General features: G+C 47.7%; 1 protein-coding gene across 1 annotated transcript in view; it reads right to left on the bottom strand.

Annotated features, from left to right (window-relative positions):
* Window positions 1–528: 528 nt before the first annotated feature.
* Window positions 529–17,652, bottom strand: part of LOC125121901 (heparan-alpha-glucosaminide N-acetyltransferase-like) — a 34,356-nt gene continuing 17,232 nt past the window's right edge. Inside the window, 13 exon segments of the mRNA XM_047770209.1 lie at window positions 529–752; window positions 1,588–1,700; window positions 1,790–1,860; window positions 2,768–2,845; window positions 8,898–8,984; window positions 10,466–10,592; window positions 10,959–11,080; window positions 12,988–13,103; window positions 14,409–14,511; window positions 14,513–14,542; window positions 14,544–14,571; window positions 15,679–15,709; window positions 16,706–16,782. Coding sequence (XP_047626165.1) covers window positions 571–752; window positions 1,588–1,700; window positions 1,790–1,860; window positions 2,768–2,845; window positions 8,898–8,984; window positions 10,466–10,592; window positions 10,959–11,080; window positions 12,988–13,103; window positions 14,409–14,511; window positions 14,513–14,542; window positions 14,544–14,571; window positions 15,679–15,709; window positions 16,706–16,782 — 1,165 coding nt within the window. The 3' untranslated portion in view covers window positions 529–570.

The raw sequence follows: 17,652 nt of genomic DNA, 5'->3' as shown, positions 1-17,652 counted from the left end.
TGAGCCTTTTAAAAAATATGCTGTCATTCAATTAATAAAGTTTCTTCCCTACTGCTTAAAAAAAAAGAAAGGCTTTTTATTTGGCCCCACCAGTGCCCTACAGAGCTGAAAGGAAATCGCTTGGACTTTCTTGAACTATTAAGCTGTACTTCACCAAAAATCTATTAGACTGTGCTACTGCACATACACCCAGTGAGCGTCAGTCAGCCACGGCGGCGAAGGTGGCACCTTGGTCGGTGTGGATATGCGAGGAGAGGCAGGTGCAGGCAAAGAACATCAGTGAGCAGCAGACTGTGGATTGTGTTGCCCATCACATAAGCAAAATGGCCTGGTGAATTCCCTTTTGAAAAATTAAATGAGACGTTCCAAATGCATCCATTTCCATAGAAGACGGAGAAGACAAGACAATTACGTTTCAGGTACTTAAGTCCCACGTCCACAGGCAGATTCGCAGGAGCCACGTCAGCCTCCTTGTTGATAATCTGGAAATTCACAGCCCAGCCGCTGTTTTAACGAATGACTCCCAGGCCCTGTCGTCTGCCAGTCACACATCTCATCTCAGCTGGGGCCTCAGATTTTCCAAAAGACGTTCTTCTTGTAGAGGACGTAGGCGATGAACACCCAGAGTGCAGTGGCGACTACGTTCTGCACCAGATGCTCCCTGTGGGACTGGCTGTCCCCCAGCCTCCACTGGAAGGGGAAGTAGTTGGCAAACACCTCGTGGCCCACGTACACCAGGATTGAGTTCATGCCTGGGGAGACACAGCGGTCATCAGTCTCACTCGGGAAATCTGACTTCAGTGAAAAAAGAAAAGGCGCCCACTTCTGTTACGGGCTACCTCCAAAAGTAAGTGGTGTGTATCTTAGCTACTGAAGTGCAAACTATATCAAGAAAAGTATCAGAGGCGTTCCCACTGTGGTGCAGCAGAAACGAATCCGATTAGTATCCATGAGGATGCGGGTTCTATCCCTGGCCTCACTCAGTGAGTTAAGGATCTGGCATTGCCACATGCCGTGGTGTAAGTCACAGATGCGGCCTGGATCCCAAGTCGCTGTGGCTGTAGCGTACGCTGGCAGCAGAAGCTCCGATGAGACCCCTAGCCTGGGAACTTCCATATGCCGTGGATGTGGCCCTAAAAAAAAAAAAAAAAAAAAAAAAAAAAATAGAAACTATTCACATTGGAGATGTAATTGTGGAATATTTAATCTGAAAGGAATGCCAGATTATTAATTTATAGACCAAAGAAACTATTATTGGACTCGGAGGCTCAGGCGAGTCTTGAAATTATCTGCTGCACTCGTCTCAGGCGAAACCCTCGCATCCCTGGGGGCATCTCTCACGCATCAGGTGTAAAGCAGACATTTCCATCAGAAAGTGTGGCCCCATTTCTGAAGCCTTCGGAACTGGATGACGTGACTGAAGAAGCCATCGGAGCATTGTTTACAACCCCACAACCTAAATGGTAAAACGAGGGGGTGCTGCCCGGGAACACACCAGGGACACCCTGCTTGGGCCCCCCTCGGACACACCCAGCCCCAGCTGCTTGCAGGTCCCCTCCTCCGCATGGCCTGGGGCAGGGGGCTCACCCGGGTAGAAGAACGGGGTTCCTGTCCACAGTCCCTTCACATCCACAATGGGGTACAGGACCAGCAGGATCAAGAAGGCAAAGGAGCTCAGCGTGGTGACGTAGGAGGTGGACCTGGGGGACAGCGGGCGTCTCAGGGCTCCGGAGAGCACTTCTGACGTCAGCCCAATTGGATGTGCACATGACACGTCTGCTGTACCTACCAGAGATTTTTGTTCACTGGAATAAAGCCTTCATTTTCAGATGCTTTCGTCAAAGCAACAGAAATAAGCCCCTGTGAGGGGAGAGAGGTGTTAAAGTTTCTTACATCATCTCAGGAAACAATTGCAGGTCACTTTGCTGTACAGCACAAATTGATAGGACATTGTAAATCAATGACAATAAAAAAATTTTTTAAAAGAAACCACTGTGGTTCACAACTGAAAAATATGAGCCACTAAGTTGCTTGGGGAGGACTGAAAATCGTGCTTGCCATTTTCTTTTAATTGGAAAAACATTTTAAAGTTGTACAACTGAGTTCCCTGTGTGGCTCAGCAGGTTAAGAATCCAACATAGTATCCATGAGGTTGCGGGTTCGATCCCTGGCCTTGCTCAGTGGGTTAAGGATCCAGTGTTGCCATGAGCCGTGGTGTAGGTTGCAGACGCGGCTTGGATCCTGACTTGCTGTGGCTCTGGTGTAGGCCGGCTACAGCTCTGATTTGACCCCTAGCCTGGGAACCTCCATATGCCACAAGTGCAGCTAAAAAGAAAAATAAATAAAAAATAAATAAATAAATGTTGTATAACTAAAACTATTCTCCAAAAAATACCTCTCCAGCATTGCTCTGAGCTGAAGGTAAATGAACAGATCAATGAGAATGAATCCTGGGAGGAAACCTACCTGCAAGGTCGAGGGTTGAAGGAAGAGCTTTATCTTTTACTACCTGTGAACCTGTTATCATTGGCCTGGTCCTTCTGGAAAAGGTCCCAGAAACCCACACCCCAGCTCCATTTCTTCGTGCATGCATGGATTTATTTATAAAACATTTTTCCTGAGAATTGGGCTGTAGAGTTTTTTCCTCTCTGATACTCAGAGGAAGGATGTAACAATCATGACGTGACAGCTCTATCCCACTGCTGCCCAGTGTGAAATAAATGTGTGTGAAAAGAAGGAATTTCAGTGAAGAACATGGGTCACTCACCAGAAAACACCTCCAGGCGGCGAATCTGATCAGGATGCCTTTGGTCCGATCCTTGTAATACAAGAGTATTTTCCCTGCCTGCAGAAGAGAACACAGTGTGACCAAGAGACCCACTTACGGGGTCTTCTTACTTCAGATTCATCCACCATCCTAACCACTCAACAGACAGACTCAGCTGCAGGTAGTGGGGTCACAAGGAGAGTGAACGAGGCCCCTGCCTGTGGCTAAGTGCAGGCCGAGAGGCATAGGGACCCCTCGGGAGGGAGGTGGGGGAGGCATGCAGAGGAGGTGCTGACCCACTGAGGATATGGGCACGAAGCAGGACCAGCACTTGGGCAGGGTGGAACAGCGAGCACGGAAGCATGTCATATAGGGGGAAACACAGCCTCCCTGGGTAGTTCAGAAGGGCTGAGGTGGGGAGAGGTGGGCCTGCAGGTCTTACTTTAAGGCACAAGCTTTCTCCCCTAGGGGAGGGGAGCCAAGGAAAGTCACTTTTTCTCCCCACGTAACAAGGGACCAGCTCAGGCTGGCCTGCTGGATAGTCCCGTCTGGCAGGGACACAGAAGGGGGACAGGGGCAGGGTGGACCTGGAGGCCGGGAAACATTTTTAAAAACAGAAAAATCTGGGCTTGGCATAAAAATCCCTCCAAAGTAGGAATTAACTTCTGAAAACGCTGAAGAAAGTGTCAATAATAATTTATCGGGGCTCCAATCAAGGTGGTGGAGTAGGATGTGGGACCCGCCTCCTCCCACAAATGCATCCAAAAATACATCTACTGGTGGAACAGTTCTCCCAGAATACAGAACACCTCCTGAGCACTAGCAGAAGACTTCAAACACCTGAAAGGACAGGAAAGACCTCCACGGAATGCGGTAGGACGGAAGGAAAACAAAAGAGGAAACAGGACGGGACCTGCACCCCTGAGAGGGAGCTAAAGGAGAGGAGAGGTTCCTGTACCCTGGGAAGCCCCCTCACTGCTGGGGGGATCAGCCGGGACTGAAAGGGAGCTTCAGAGGCTCAGAGAAGAGCTCAACAGCTGAGTTGTGGCGGGTGAGACAGAGACCAGCATGGAAGGCCTGTGCCACCGCCCTGCACACCCCAGCCTGATAGAAGCATCTGCTAGTACAGAGGTAGGGGGGAGAGGGAGGCTGGAACTTGGGGTGTAGAGGACAGACGGGGGAGAGGACTGGCGTTGGCTGCACAGAGACAGTCTGAAGGGCTGGAGTGTGGTACAGTCGTAACTGGGAGTGTTTACAGAAGAAGCCCAGACTTGTCATAGAGGCAAAGTGCCAATGTTAAGTGGCGCTTGAAGCGGGGGGCGGGGGCTTCCATAACAGCTTCTTTCTCCCTGGACCAACCTCTGCCTCCGCAGCTCTGGAGGCAGATGCCACTGGGTTGCTCGCATGCAGAGGCACGTCTAAAACCAGAGCTGAGCCTCAGAGGCCACACAGCTTAGGAAGCAGGGCTGAAATCTCTCCCTGAGGCTGTGCAAGCTGCAGACTCTGAGTGGACAGTGGGTGCTCCCACGGATGGGATGGGCCTAGACTTAGCAGCTATGGGCTTTTGTGGGACACATCTGGACCCGCTATGGGAGCCATAGAGGCAGCTCAGACCCTGGCCCAGCCCAGCCCCCACAACATGCACATGGGGGCTGGGCTGGGCCAGGGTCTGAACTGCCTCTATCACTCCCATAGCAGGTCCAGATGTGCAACAACTGCAGCCCTGGGACCTGACTTCAGGAGATCTGTGCTGGTGGCCTTGTGAAAACAATGCAAGGGACACCACGGCTGATTGCTGGCATTCCCATGGTTGGGTGGGTCCAAGGGTGGTGCCAACAACAGTGTACTTTGTGTGCCTGCATAGTGGGAGACAGATGGCACAACAGAGCACACTCACAGGTGAACAGCTCGGGCAGAGGAATACTCAGGGGCTCCTCTCCCAGTGGGAGTGCTCCAATCCCACCTACCTCATGCTCCAGCTCATAAATGTAGCTCAGAAATGGAACTGGGGGCTTCTACCCTAAAACTAGGGAACAAATCTGGTCCCTGACAGGGCAGTGAAAAACCACAGAGCAAAGAGGAGGTCCTGCCCATATCCACTGCAGGCTCTGGTCACCACACCAGTCACACCTCCTACCAAGGTGATAATGGCCAGCATAAACTGAAGAAAGGAGTGGCAGGCATCCACACTAAAAACAGCTCTTGCAGAGTTCCTGTCGTGGCTCAGTGGTTAATGAATCCGACTAGGAACCATGAGGTTTCAGGTTCGATCCCTGGCCTTGCTCAGTGGGCTAAGGAGTCAGCATTGCCAGAGCTGTGGTGTAGGTTGCAGACACTGGCTCAGATCCTGCGTTGCTGTGGCTCTGGCATAGGCTGGCAGCTATAGCTCTGATTAGACCCCTAGCCTGGGAACCTCCATATGCCACAGGAGTGGCCCTAGAAAAGGCAAAAAGACAAAAAAATTAAAAAATTTAAAAAAAAAACAGCTCTTGCAACAAAAATATTAAACCTACACAGGGACACTCCCCATAAAAATAGCCCTCCAGGACCAGCATAAATAACTGCTTCCCCTAAACTCATACAGTAAGAAAAATATAAATTAAATGAAGACACATAGGAACCACTCCCAATTAAAGGATCAAAAAATTCCCCTGAAAAAACAATGAAATAGACCTTTCAGTGTGATAGACACTGAGTCCAAACAGGAGATAAAAATACTGAAGGAATTAGGACTATTGATAAAAATGCAGATTACCGTTAAAAAAAAAAAAAGGAGCTAGAAATCATGAGGAGCCAAGATAAATTACAAAATTCATTTGCTGAAATGAAAGCTGAGCTAAAGATGATGAATAGCAGAATGAATAATGCAGAAGAACAGATAAGTGATCTGGAAGATAGAATAATAGAAATCATTGAATCAGAATGGTAGACAGAAAGCCAAATGAAAAAGAAAAAGTCAAAGTAATATAAAAAACCTATGGGATAATATAAAATATGCCAACCTATGCATAATAGGCATCTCAGAAGGAGAAGAAGGAGAAAGGGGGATTGAAAATGTATTTGAGGAGTTCCCGTCGTGGCGCAGTGGTTAACGAATCTGACTAGGAACCATGAGGTTGCGGGTTCAGTCCCTGCCCTTGCTCAGTGGGTTGATGATCCGGCGTTGCCGTGAGCTGTGGTATAGGTTGCAGATGCGGCTCGGATCCCGCATTGCTGTGGCTCTGGCGTAGGCCGGTGGCTACAGCTCCGATTCAACCCCTAGCCTAGGAACCTCCATATGCCACGGGAGCGGCCCAAGAAATAGCAACAACAACAACAACAACAACAACAACAAAAAGACCAAAAAAAAAGAAAATGTATTTGAAGAAATCATGGCTGGAAAAAAAAAAAGAAATAAATCATGGCTGGAGATCCCACTATAGTGCAACAGGGTCGGCGACATCTGAGGAGCACTGGGACTCAGGTTTGATCCCTGGCCTAGCACAGTGGGTTAAGGATCTGGCATTGCCACAGCTGTTGGAGGGGTCACAACCACAGCTTGAATCTGACCCCTAGCCCAGGAACTCCATATGCCGTGGAGTGGCCAAAAAAGAAATTATGGCTGAAAACTTCCAAATCTAAAGAAGAAAACATCCAGATACAGGAGCCACAGAGGATCCCCAACAAGATGAACCCAAAAAGACCCACACCAAGACATACTATAATGAAAATGGCAAAAGTTAAAGAGAGGATTCTAAAGGCGTCAAGAGAAACACAAAGGGTTAGTTACAAGGGCATCCCCATAAGGCTATCAACTTATTTCTCTACAGAAATGTCACAGGCCAGAAGGGAGTAAATGGAAGGATACAATCAAAGTTCTGAAAGGGGAAAATCTGCAACCTAGGATATTCTACCCGTCGAGATTATCATTTAGAGTAGAAGGGGAGATAAAGAATTTCTCATACAAGCAAAAACTGAAAGAATACTGCAATATTAAACCTGTCCTACAGGAAATATTGAAAGGTCTTCTCTACGTGGAAAAGAAGTAAGAATCTATAGGAAAGAGAAAATCACAATTGGAAAATCCATCACTTACATAAGCCAGTACAAAGATTTGCTGTTGTTGTTGCTTTTTAGGGCTGCACCCGTGGCATATGGAGGTTCCCAGGCTAGGGGTCAAATCAGAGCTACAGCTGCTAGCCTTTGCCACAGCCACAGAAACACCAGATCCGAACTGAGTCTGTGACCTACACCACAGTTCATGGCAATGCCGGATCCTTAACCCACTGAGTAACGCCAGGGATCAAACCTGCAACCTCATGGTTCCTAGTCGGATTTGTTTCCACTGCACCACGATGGAAACTCCTACAAAGATTTTTTTTTAAAAATTTCTGTGAAAGTGATGATAACCATGATGAATAGCAAAAAGATATACATGAAGATGTAAAAGAGGACATCCAAATCATTAATGTAGGGGAGGAAGGAAAGAAAACTTTTTTTTTTCCTAGAATGGGTTTGAGCCTATATGACTAAGGCAAGTAGATATAAAAAGGGGTTAACATGCTTGAAAAACAGATAACCACAACCCAAAAAATATACAATAGATTCACAAAAAACAAAAGGAAGAGAACATAAGCATAATACAAAAGAAAATCATCAAGCTGCAAAAGGAAAAAGGGACAAAGAAGAAATATAAAATTAATAGGAAAACAAAGTTTAAAATGGCAATATACATCTATCAATAATTATCTTAAATATCAATGGACTAAATGACACAATCAAAAGACAGAGAGTAGCAGACTGGATTAAAAAACAAAAAACCAAGAGCCTACACTATGCTACCTACAAGAAACCCACCTTAGGGCAAAGGACACACAGATTGAAAATGAGGGGATGGGAAAAGATATTTCACACAAATGGAAATGACAAGAAAGCAAGGGTTGCAATACTCAGATGAGACACAGTAGACTTTAAAATAAAGGCTGTAAAGAAAGATAAAGAAGGACACTATATAATGATAAAAGGATCATTACATGGAGAGGATGTTATACTTGTCAATATATATGCATCCAAATACATAAAACAAATACTAACAGACATAAAGGGAGACATTGATAGAAATACAATAATAGTAGGAGGCTTTAACATTCCCACTCACATCAATGAACAGATCTTTTAGACAGGAAATCAATAAGGCAACAGAGATCCTAAAGGATACACCATGAAACAATTAGACTTGATATTGTTAGGATGTTATATCCAAAAAAAGCAAAATACACCTTCTTTTCAAGTGCACATGGAACAGTCTCTAGGATTAACCACTTGCTAGGGCACAAAACAAGCCTCAACAAATTTAAGAGTATAAAAATTATTTCAAGCATCTTTTCTGACCACAACAGCATGAAACTAGAAATCAACCACAGGAATATACATGAAAAATTAGGAGACTAAAGAGCATGCTACAAACAACAACAACAACAACAACAGGGCACTGATGAAATTAAAGAAGAAATTAAAAATACCTTGAGGCAAATGGCAATTAAAACACAACCATACTACTCAGCCATTAAAAGGAACGAAATAATGGCATTTGCAGCAACATGGATGGACCTAGACATTATCATGCTAAGTGAAGCCAGTCAGACAATGAGACACCAACATCAAATGCTTTCACCGTCCATGTGGAATCTGAAAAAAGGACAGAATTAACTTCTTTGCAGATACTGACTTACAAACTTTTAAAAACTTACAGCCTCCAATCCAGAATACCTAGAAAAAGGGCTGACACCTAATAAACTGGTAATAAAAGTTAAAAAAAACAAAACAAAAAAACTTATGGTCTTCAAACTTATGGTTTGGGAAGGTGGAGGGATGCGCTGGGGTTGTAGGTTGGAAATCCTATAAAATTGGATTGTGAAGATCATTGTACAACTATAAATGTAATAAATTCATTGAGTATAAAAAAAAATTAAAAACACAAACACAACCATACAAGATCTATGGGATGCAGCAAATTATAAACACAATTTATCAGGCCTGAAATACACAGAAGATATGCTTCCAATTACTTATTTTAATCAAATGGTTTTGCTTTAGTGATAAATCAGTCATCCCTAACTGTCAGAAAAGTGCATCTGAAGGAAACAAATACCTGAACTCCTAAATATGCCATCAAGATGGAGTTGATGGTCCCCAGGATGCCTTCAGGGTCGTAGGCCACCTTGGTGTGATAAAGCACCTGAACAAGAACAAGAAGGCAGCCCTGTCTGCAGCAGCACACAAGCAACTTGGAGGCAAAATACAAACACAGGTGCCCCCAGACTCCACAGGTTTGTTTTTGATGCAGAAATTCATTGTCCCACTTGTGGGAATTACAGGCAGAATGCTTTTTTTTTTTTTTTTTTTAAACAATGATTCCAGCCTAAGAACGTGTATGGCATGTGACACTCAGGAAGGGAACAGAGATGTGAGCCTGGCCCAGCACAGCCACCTCAGCTTCCGGGGGCTCAGGAGATAGTGCTGGGCCCCGCACCCCCCAAATGATGCCTCTCTAACCAGGATAGAACATGTCTAATTTTGAGGTTTAGTCTTTGTGGTCAACCCCACTGTAACATCAACAGCTTCCTTTCTTCTTTTAAGCAAATAACATTCAAAAATACATTCATATTGGAATTCCCATCATGGCTCTGCAATAATGAACCTGACGAGTATCCATGAGGACATGGGTTCAATTCCTGGCCTCACTCAGTGGGTTAAGGATCCAGCGTTGCTGTGAACTGTAGTGTAGGTTGCAGACGCAGCTTGGACCCTGTGTTGCTGTGGCTGAGGCGTAGGCCGGCAGCTGCAGCTCCAATTCAACCCCTAGCCTGGGAACTTCCATATGCAGCAGGAGCGGCCCTAAAAAGAGGAAAAAAAAAATCCATATTATTTTATTATTAAAGAAAAGTGTTACTGTAGAAACTGTAGAAATCTGGAACTACACATTATAGTGAATGCCAGGGGACAGGGGGCATTATGGCACCACACTGCTACCCCCTCCCTCCACCCAACCCTTTAAGGACTATGGCAGCCACAGCCACCAGAGGGGACTAATGGCCTGAAGCTCTCAGCCACCTCTGGCTTTGTCCCTGCTGAAGACAGCTGCCTCTGCAGGAGATACCACCTTGCTGGGACAGCTCACATCCAACCCAGGATGTCAAGGGCTGGACCCCTCGCCCCACTGACAGCAATTCTGAGGGGCCACTCCATCCCCCAGGAGACCAAGCAGGGCCTTCATTGCCAGGTGCCAACCCCAAAGCACCACCTGGCAAACCTCCCACAGGGAAGGTCTGCCCCAGGACCTGAGATGTCCAGGGAGGCACTAGGCTCCATGCTGGATGCCACACATTCTCACTTTAAAAGCCAAAGAATGGTTTCCATTCTGCCCACAACCTGCATTAAACTGACATCTCTAGAGTCAGTCAGCTTTGGAGTTCCCTGGTGGCCTAGCAGTTAAGGACTTAACATTGTCACTGCTGTGACTCGGGTTCAGTCCCTGGCCCGGGAACTTCCTCGTGCCACAACCATGGCAAAATAAATAAATGAATAAATAAAGTCAGCCAACTCTGCAGAAAAGATTGGTTCCCATCCCGTTCTATTTCATGGACCAGCTCCAAGATTGGCCCTTTCTCTCCAGAACCCCTAAGCACCCAGCTCCGAGGACGAGGTGGGCTCACTCACCGCTGGGGAAGGGTGTTGGTAAAGGTGATCGTCCCCCAGAAGCAGGCGGTCAATGTAGCCAGCAGCTCCTCCGGTACAATTTGGATACTTGCCCAGGTCGCCAATGCCGCCGGGGCCCAGATAACCCCTGGGGGATCGAGAACATGAACTTCACCAACCAGACTTCAGAAGGGAGGAGGGAACATGCTGGCGATCTGCACAGGCCACCAGAGACTCTTGCATACCTGGCAACCCGACGATCTCTGGGCGCCCCTGACTGGACAGCAGCCCACACGGAAAGGCCCAGGAGAGACCCAGCTTCCTCCACACCGACTCCCAAAACCTCACAGAGACAGTCCTCCCACAGGCACCAGCCTCCCCTCCCACATGAGGTACATCTCAGGAGCAGAGAAGAAGGGAACTCTGGACGTGGGAGCCCTGACCGCCACAACCCAGGGGCTCTGACTCGGCAGAAAATGACATGCAGAAAGGGCATCCCCACGGGCTCACTCACGTTGGGCAGCCGGGAACAGGTAAGAAGAACGTCAAGGCCAGCCAAACACCTTCCAGCACCAGCACAAAGAGCCACTGGGGCCAACTGGATGTGACGTCCAGCAGAGAAAAGCAGCTTCTCTCCTGACCAGGGCCACAGGGTGGGGATGGGGGGCAGGAGGATAAAACACATGTGAACTAAAGGCAGGTGGAACGGGTGTGAACTAACACACAGCACGCATACTGGGAAATTGCCAGGCATGCTTCTCTCGGCCCTTATGGCAGTAACACAAACTAGCTGCATGTTTGTTTCACATGTAGTATGTGGTCTAGAGGTTTCCAGCTCTATGAAACATCACAGTGAAATGTCAGGTAAGAAATCAGTGGACAGGAGTTCCCTGGTGGCTCCGTGGGCCAAGGATCTGGCATTGTCACTGCTGCGGCACAGGTTCAATCCCTAGCCCAGAAACTTCCACTGCTGAGGGTGTGGCTAAAAAACAAAAAATCACAATTCTACTCCTATATCCAAGATATTTGAAAAGAGATGTTCATACAAAATCTTGTACATGAATGGACAGGGAATCATTACTCACAACAGCCAAAAAGTGGAGACAAGTCAGATATCCATCAACTGATGAATGGATACAAAATGTGGTATATTCATAAAATGGAGTATTATTCAGGAATAAAAAGAAATCAGGCACTGATGGCATAACATGGATAAACCTTGAAAAATATCATGTTAAAGGAAAAAAAACCAGAATCAAAAAGCTACCTACAATTCTATGTGTATGAAAGGTCCAGAACAGGAAGCCCTGGAGACAGAAAGTAGATCAGGGGTTCCCCAGGGGTGGGAGACCTGGGCGCTGGGAAGCAACTGGTAGTGAGGACAGGGTATTTTGGAGAGCAATGAAAATGTTCTAGAATCAGACAGTAGCGATGACTGACTCTGAATATACTGAATTCCACTCAACTTTACACCTCAAATGTGTGAGTTTTATGGTATGTGAATTATATCTCAACAACCCTTTTTTTTTTTTTGGCTTTTCTTTAAAAAAAAAATCTTAGTTTCACTGATCTTTCCTATTGATTTTCTGGTCTCTGTTTCATTTATTTTTCCTCTGATCTTTATTATTTCCTTCCTTCTATCCCTACCTCAGCTCCTTCCCTCCAAGTTAAACCTTGGCAGCACTTTATAGACACAGAAACATTCCCAGAGTTTGTGTATCTTGTACCACAAAGAAATGTAAAAATGGGCAGAAATGCCCCCAAGAGGCTGAACCAGCAAACCAGACGTGATGTTATTTAATGTCATCAAAATGCATTTGATTAAAAGAAACAAACATTTATTAGGAGGGTAGCTCTCATGTTATGTGCTTTCTACCACAATAAAAAAAAGATGGACATAGGAGTTCCCTGGTGGCCTAGCAGTTAAGGATCTGGCAGTGTCACTACTGTGGCATGGGTCCAGTCCCTGGCCTAGTAACTTCTGCATGCCACAGGCATGGCCAAAAAAACCTGATATAATCTTTTTATATTAAGTATTAAGTAAAAATAACTAATTGAAGGAGTTCCCACTGTGGTACAGAGGGCGAAGAACCTGACTGCAGCAGCTTGGATTCAATCCCTGGCCTGGGAACTTCCATACACCATGGATGCGGCCAGGAAAAAAAAACAAAACTGGAGTTCCCACTGTAGCTCAGCAATAACAAACCAGACTGGTATCCATGAAGATGTGGGTTCAATCCCTGGCCTTGCTCAGTGGGTTATTAAGGATCCGCTATTGCCTGAGTCTCGGACGCAGCTCGGATCTGGCATTGCTGTTCCTGTGGCCTAGGCTGGCAGTTGCAGTTCCAATTCAACCCCTAGCCTGGGAACTTCCATGTGCTGTGGGTGGGGCCCTAAAAAAAAAGAAAGAAAGAAAAACTAACTGAAGAGAAAAAAGAATGCTTTTAACTAACAGAGTCTGGTACTCTCATCCTGCAGTCAGAACTGAAGTTCTAACAGCTCTACAGAGACACTTCCCCCTTGTTGAAAGCAGGGTTTCTCACCGAGGCGCAGCTCTCAGGCACAGGCTTGGCAAAGAACAGCTCCAACACCGCGACCACAAAGTAGGTCACCCCCAGCCGCTGGAGCACGCCGGGGATGCGTGCCTTCTCCCAGGACACTGCAGGGGATACCAGAAGGGGGTGTGAGCCAGCCTCCTCGCTTCCCCCCACTTCCCCCTAAGGGAAGAGAACACCTCACGTGCCCTATGTCTTTTTCAGCTCCTGAAGGTGGAAGCCACGTGGTCAGGAGCTCGAACACCCAGGAGTGGGCCAGCGGGAGGCTGGGCTGAGAGCAAGGATCCTGCTTGGTTTGGGGATAAAATGGGGATGCCCCCAGCCCTTACGTCACCCCCCTGGCCTTTGCCATCAGCAGTGTGCATTCAACTCCCGCCATCCAGCAGCAACCCACAGACCCAGCACAAGTCAGGTACCTACAGCCCTGCGAGTCACCCTATGAGGACCTCCACATGGGTCTTGCTGGGAGCACCAGCCTACTCTCTGAAGAGCCATCAAGTCAGCTTTTCTGTGCCCCCTCCCCTTATAACCTCACCCCCTCTTCTTCTCTAAAGTCTGGTGCCTTCTGTGTGACAGGTTCATCTGGCCACCAGCTGGGTAACTTTGTCCTCTCTTGCTAATGACACTGTCAGTCCCTTGAGGACAGTGACTAGCGTCTTCCTGGATCCTGACACTGGTCCCAAGCACAGGGCTCACATCCTCCCCGCAGCTCCCTGTGCCTCCCACACGCTCGGACAATGACAGAGATGTCACTCCTTCCTGGCGGCCGGGGCAGTCCAGGTGATGAGCAGGTGGGCTTGTGAACAAAATAACAAAACCCCAGTGTGGGAGGGAGGGTCTGAGCTCCAGCAGCCTAGTCTGGTCCCTACCCTGCCTGCCACCACTACACTCGGCGGGAGCCCCTCACTCGCCCCCTGTCACGCAGTCTCCCTTTGTACAAATGAAGGGTGTGAGGGACTCAGACGCACCTCCTGGGTCTAAAATTCCAAGACAGTAATACCCGAAGTCGGGGAGTTCCCTTTGTGGCTCAGTGGAAACCAATCTGACTAGTATCCATGAAGACACAGGTTTGATCCCTGGCTTCGCTCAGTGGGTCAGGGATCCGGTGTTGCTGTGAACTGTGGTGTAGGTCACAGATATGGCTTGGGTCTGGCGTTGCTGTGGCTGTGACAAAGGCCAGCAGCTGTAGCTCTGATTTGACCTCTAGCCTCCGAACTTCCAATATGCCCCAGGTGCAGCACTAAAAAGACAAGCAAACAAAAAATGCCCGCAGTCACACATGCGTTATATATACTTTTCTGTTAACTGTTCTTTTGGCAGGTCCCTGAGATGCAGGAACTACATCTCTTTCAAATTATAACATGTATTTCAACCTGAATCTATTCTGATAGAGGGAAAAAAATACTTACGTGGACCAAGGCAGTAGTTGGGGTTCACAATGACAATTCCGATGCAGATTAACAGGAAACTCCTCCACACAATTTTCCCCAGCAATCTGAATTTGGAACATCCCCCGCTGCAGGATGGAAGTCATTGACAAGAAAAATCGAAGTTCCCATGATAAATACAAACCTACAACAACAACAGCTGTTACTAGGTGGACACTTCCAGTTGCTTCTGTCTCCGCATTATTGGTATTTTATAACCCACTGCACAGAGAAGCAACATGTGATTTTTTTTTTTTTTAAGTAATCAATCACTGGAACAACATCAGGGAGTTCCCTGGTGGCTCAGTGGGTTGAGGATCTGGTGTTGTCACTGCTGTGGCACAGGTCCAATACCTGGCCCAGGAACTTCTGCATGTCATGGCCCAGCCAAAAAAATAAGTAATAAACAAAAACAGAAATATCATCAGGTGTAGCAGCAGGGGAAGAATCACACATTGGGCTGCTGTGTGCCTTCATATCCTGTCTTAGGAGGAAATCCTTTGCAACTCAGCTGCAGTTTCCCAGGAACAACCCTCCCATTTGGTCACCAAAGACAGGCTGCTATGGGGAGTTCCCACTGTGGCTCAATGGAAATGGACTAATATCCATGAGGACGTGGGTTCAATCTCTGGCCTCCCTCAGAGGGTTAAGGATCCAGCATTGCCATGAGCTTGGTGTAGGTTGCAGACTTAGCTCAGATCTGGGCTTGCCGTGGCTGTGGAGCAGACCTAGCTGCTGCAGCTCCGATTCGACCACTAGCCTGGGAACTTCCATATGCTGCAGGTACGGCCCTTAAAAAAAAAAAAAAGCAAAAAATAAATACATAAAAATAAATTGTAACTTACTACTGTCACAGCTTGTCACATATTTCTCAGAATTCCCTGATACCAATACACTGCCTTTTCTTTAGGAGAGACGATTCTTACACTAATTTTTCAAAATTAGTGGTTTTTAACTACACATTGAGAATTCCTGATTTCCTACAAGATGCCAGGATCTTGTCTATCACCTCCACACTAACAAAATGTTTCCACCAAAGTCACTCCTCTTTTATTTGCACATGTCTTATATAAGCGCGAGGCCAAGCGGGAGTGTGCTTCTGGAGCACGGCTTCCAGCAGGAACTGATAACCCATGGGCAGCACAGGCCTGTGGCCCGGAACTCAGGGCTACCGTGGGGAAAGTCCAGCATCAGCTGAAAACAAAACCCTACAGACAGGCCGCAAAGAGCAGGTGGCGGATTTGCAACTCACCATGGGAAGACGAGGTCAGCCACGGGCAGCCCTGCGGAAACACAGGCAGGCGGTGAGCAAAGGACCTGAACATGGGTGATTCCTCCCCTGGGTGGCTTCCTGCTCCCACTGAGGGGGAGGGACTCCTGAGAGCCCAGAGTTGGGACACCAGGCAGAAGTGTGTAGACAGTGTGCTTTTTTTTCCCCATTTTTTTCTTTTTGGGCTGCCCCATAGCATATGGAGTTCCCAGGCCAGGGATCAGATCTGAGCCGCAATTGTGACCTAAGCCACAGCTGCATGGATCCTTAACCTACTGTGCCGGGCTGGGGATCAAACCTGTGTCCTAGAGCTCCCAAGATACTGGCGATCCTCCTGCGACATAGTGGGAGCCCCAGCAGTGTGCTATCTTAAGCAGCACTATTCAAAATCCATCCTAGGGAGCTCCCCGGCGGCCCAGTGGTTAAGATTAGGTGTTGTCACTGCTGTGGCTCAAGTTCAATTCCTGGCCCAGGAATTCCCACCTGCCAAGGGCACAGTCAAAACAAACAGAAATCCATCCTAAACTGACCACCGAGCCATATTCACAGCCCAGCCCACAACACCCCAGGGGGACCATGAGCAGGACGCCCATGTGGCTACCCTATAAAGCAACAGAGATGTGCTCTTGGGGCTGGTACAGGTGACTAGGACGGCTCGGCTGCAGGTGACACATGCTGCTCACCAGGTGCCCTCATGTTACAAACAGACACTGAAAGAGCAAGAAACTACCGTTTCTAAGGCAAATCCATAACAGGATGAGGGCCATTTACAACCTAGTTCCTTCTGTAGAGCCCTGTGGCTCCACAGCTGAGACCTTCCAAGACTCAGTTATACTGAAGCATCTCCGAGCCAGACACCCAGAAGGGACAAAACCGAAAGCTGACTGAATGATCTCAGAGGCCTCCCGTGGGGACTGCTCTCTGGAGCTCTGGGGGGTGCCCAGGGGTTCTCCCACCCACTGTGCTTGGGGCCCCACGTGAGTAAGGCTCCCTCTAAGCAGCATCTTACCATTCCAGCTGGCATGCTTGAAGTACCAGTACTTCCCCCCTTCGTAGTTGACAAAGACCATGAGGATGAGCGCTATCCTGCAAAGCAGACAGAGACGCACTCTCAGGGCTGGTGTGGGTGACAAAGATGGCCCAGCTGCAGGCGACATGTTCTGCTCACCATGTGTCGTCACGATACAAGCAGACACCGAAAGAGCGAGAAACTACCACCTCGAATCACTAGTTAGGACCCCACACTAAAGCGCTGCTACAACATTTCCAACATGGTTATCTTTTTTCTTCTTTTCAGGGCACACCTGTGGCATATGGAAGCTCCTGGGCCAGGGATTGAAGCGGAGCTACAGCTGAGGCCCATATGCCACATCCAAAGCAATGCGGGATCTGAGCTGTGGCGTGGACCCATACTGCAGCTCATGGCAATGCCAAATCCTTAACCCACTGAGTGAGGCCAAGGATGGAACCTACATCCTCACTGATACTAGTCAGGAGTCAAGTTCTTAACCCACTGAGCCACAACAGGAACTCCGAGACATGATGTCTTAAGAAAACTTTATGCTAACACTAAACCACGTAACATTGAAACAGCAAAGCATTCCCCATCACCTCCGTTTTGTGCTAATTCTTTGCGTGTCTCGGGTTAAAGACCTGTAGCAGGAGGGGACAGTCTTTAGGGTTAAGCCCTTGGCCCCTCTCTTAAGAGAGAGGGGTCATTCACCCTGGGACAAGCCTCCCATCAGTTCTCTGTGAAGGAGGGAGACCCCTAACCCAGGGGCCACAGGCAACACGATGGTGAGTAACATGCATCACAGCCCCTAACTGATCCTTGAAACATCTTTGGCACTTAATCAATGTCAGCTCCTGTCCACCTGTGAGCATCTCTGAACGAAAGAGGATGATAGATTCTGCAGGAGTTCCCGTTGCAGGTCAGCAGGTTAGGAACCTGACGTA

Source organism: Phacochoerus africanus, chromosome 3 (assembly GCF_016906955.1).
Source record: "Phacochoerus africanus isolate WHEZ1 chromosome 3, ROS_Pafr_v1, whole genome shotgun sequence".
Classification (NCBI taxonomy): domain Eukaryota; kingdom Metazoa; phylum Chordata; class Mammalia; order Artiodactyla; family Suidae; genus Phacochoerus; species Phacochoerus africanus.
The sequence above is the reverse complement of the archived record's forward strand: the minus strand, read 5'-3'. Positions and strand labels throughout refer to the sequence as shown.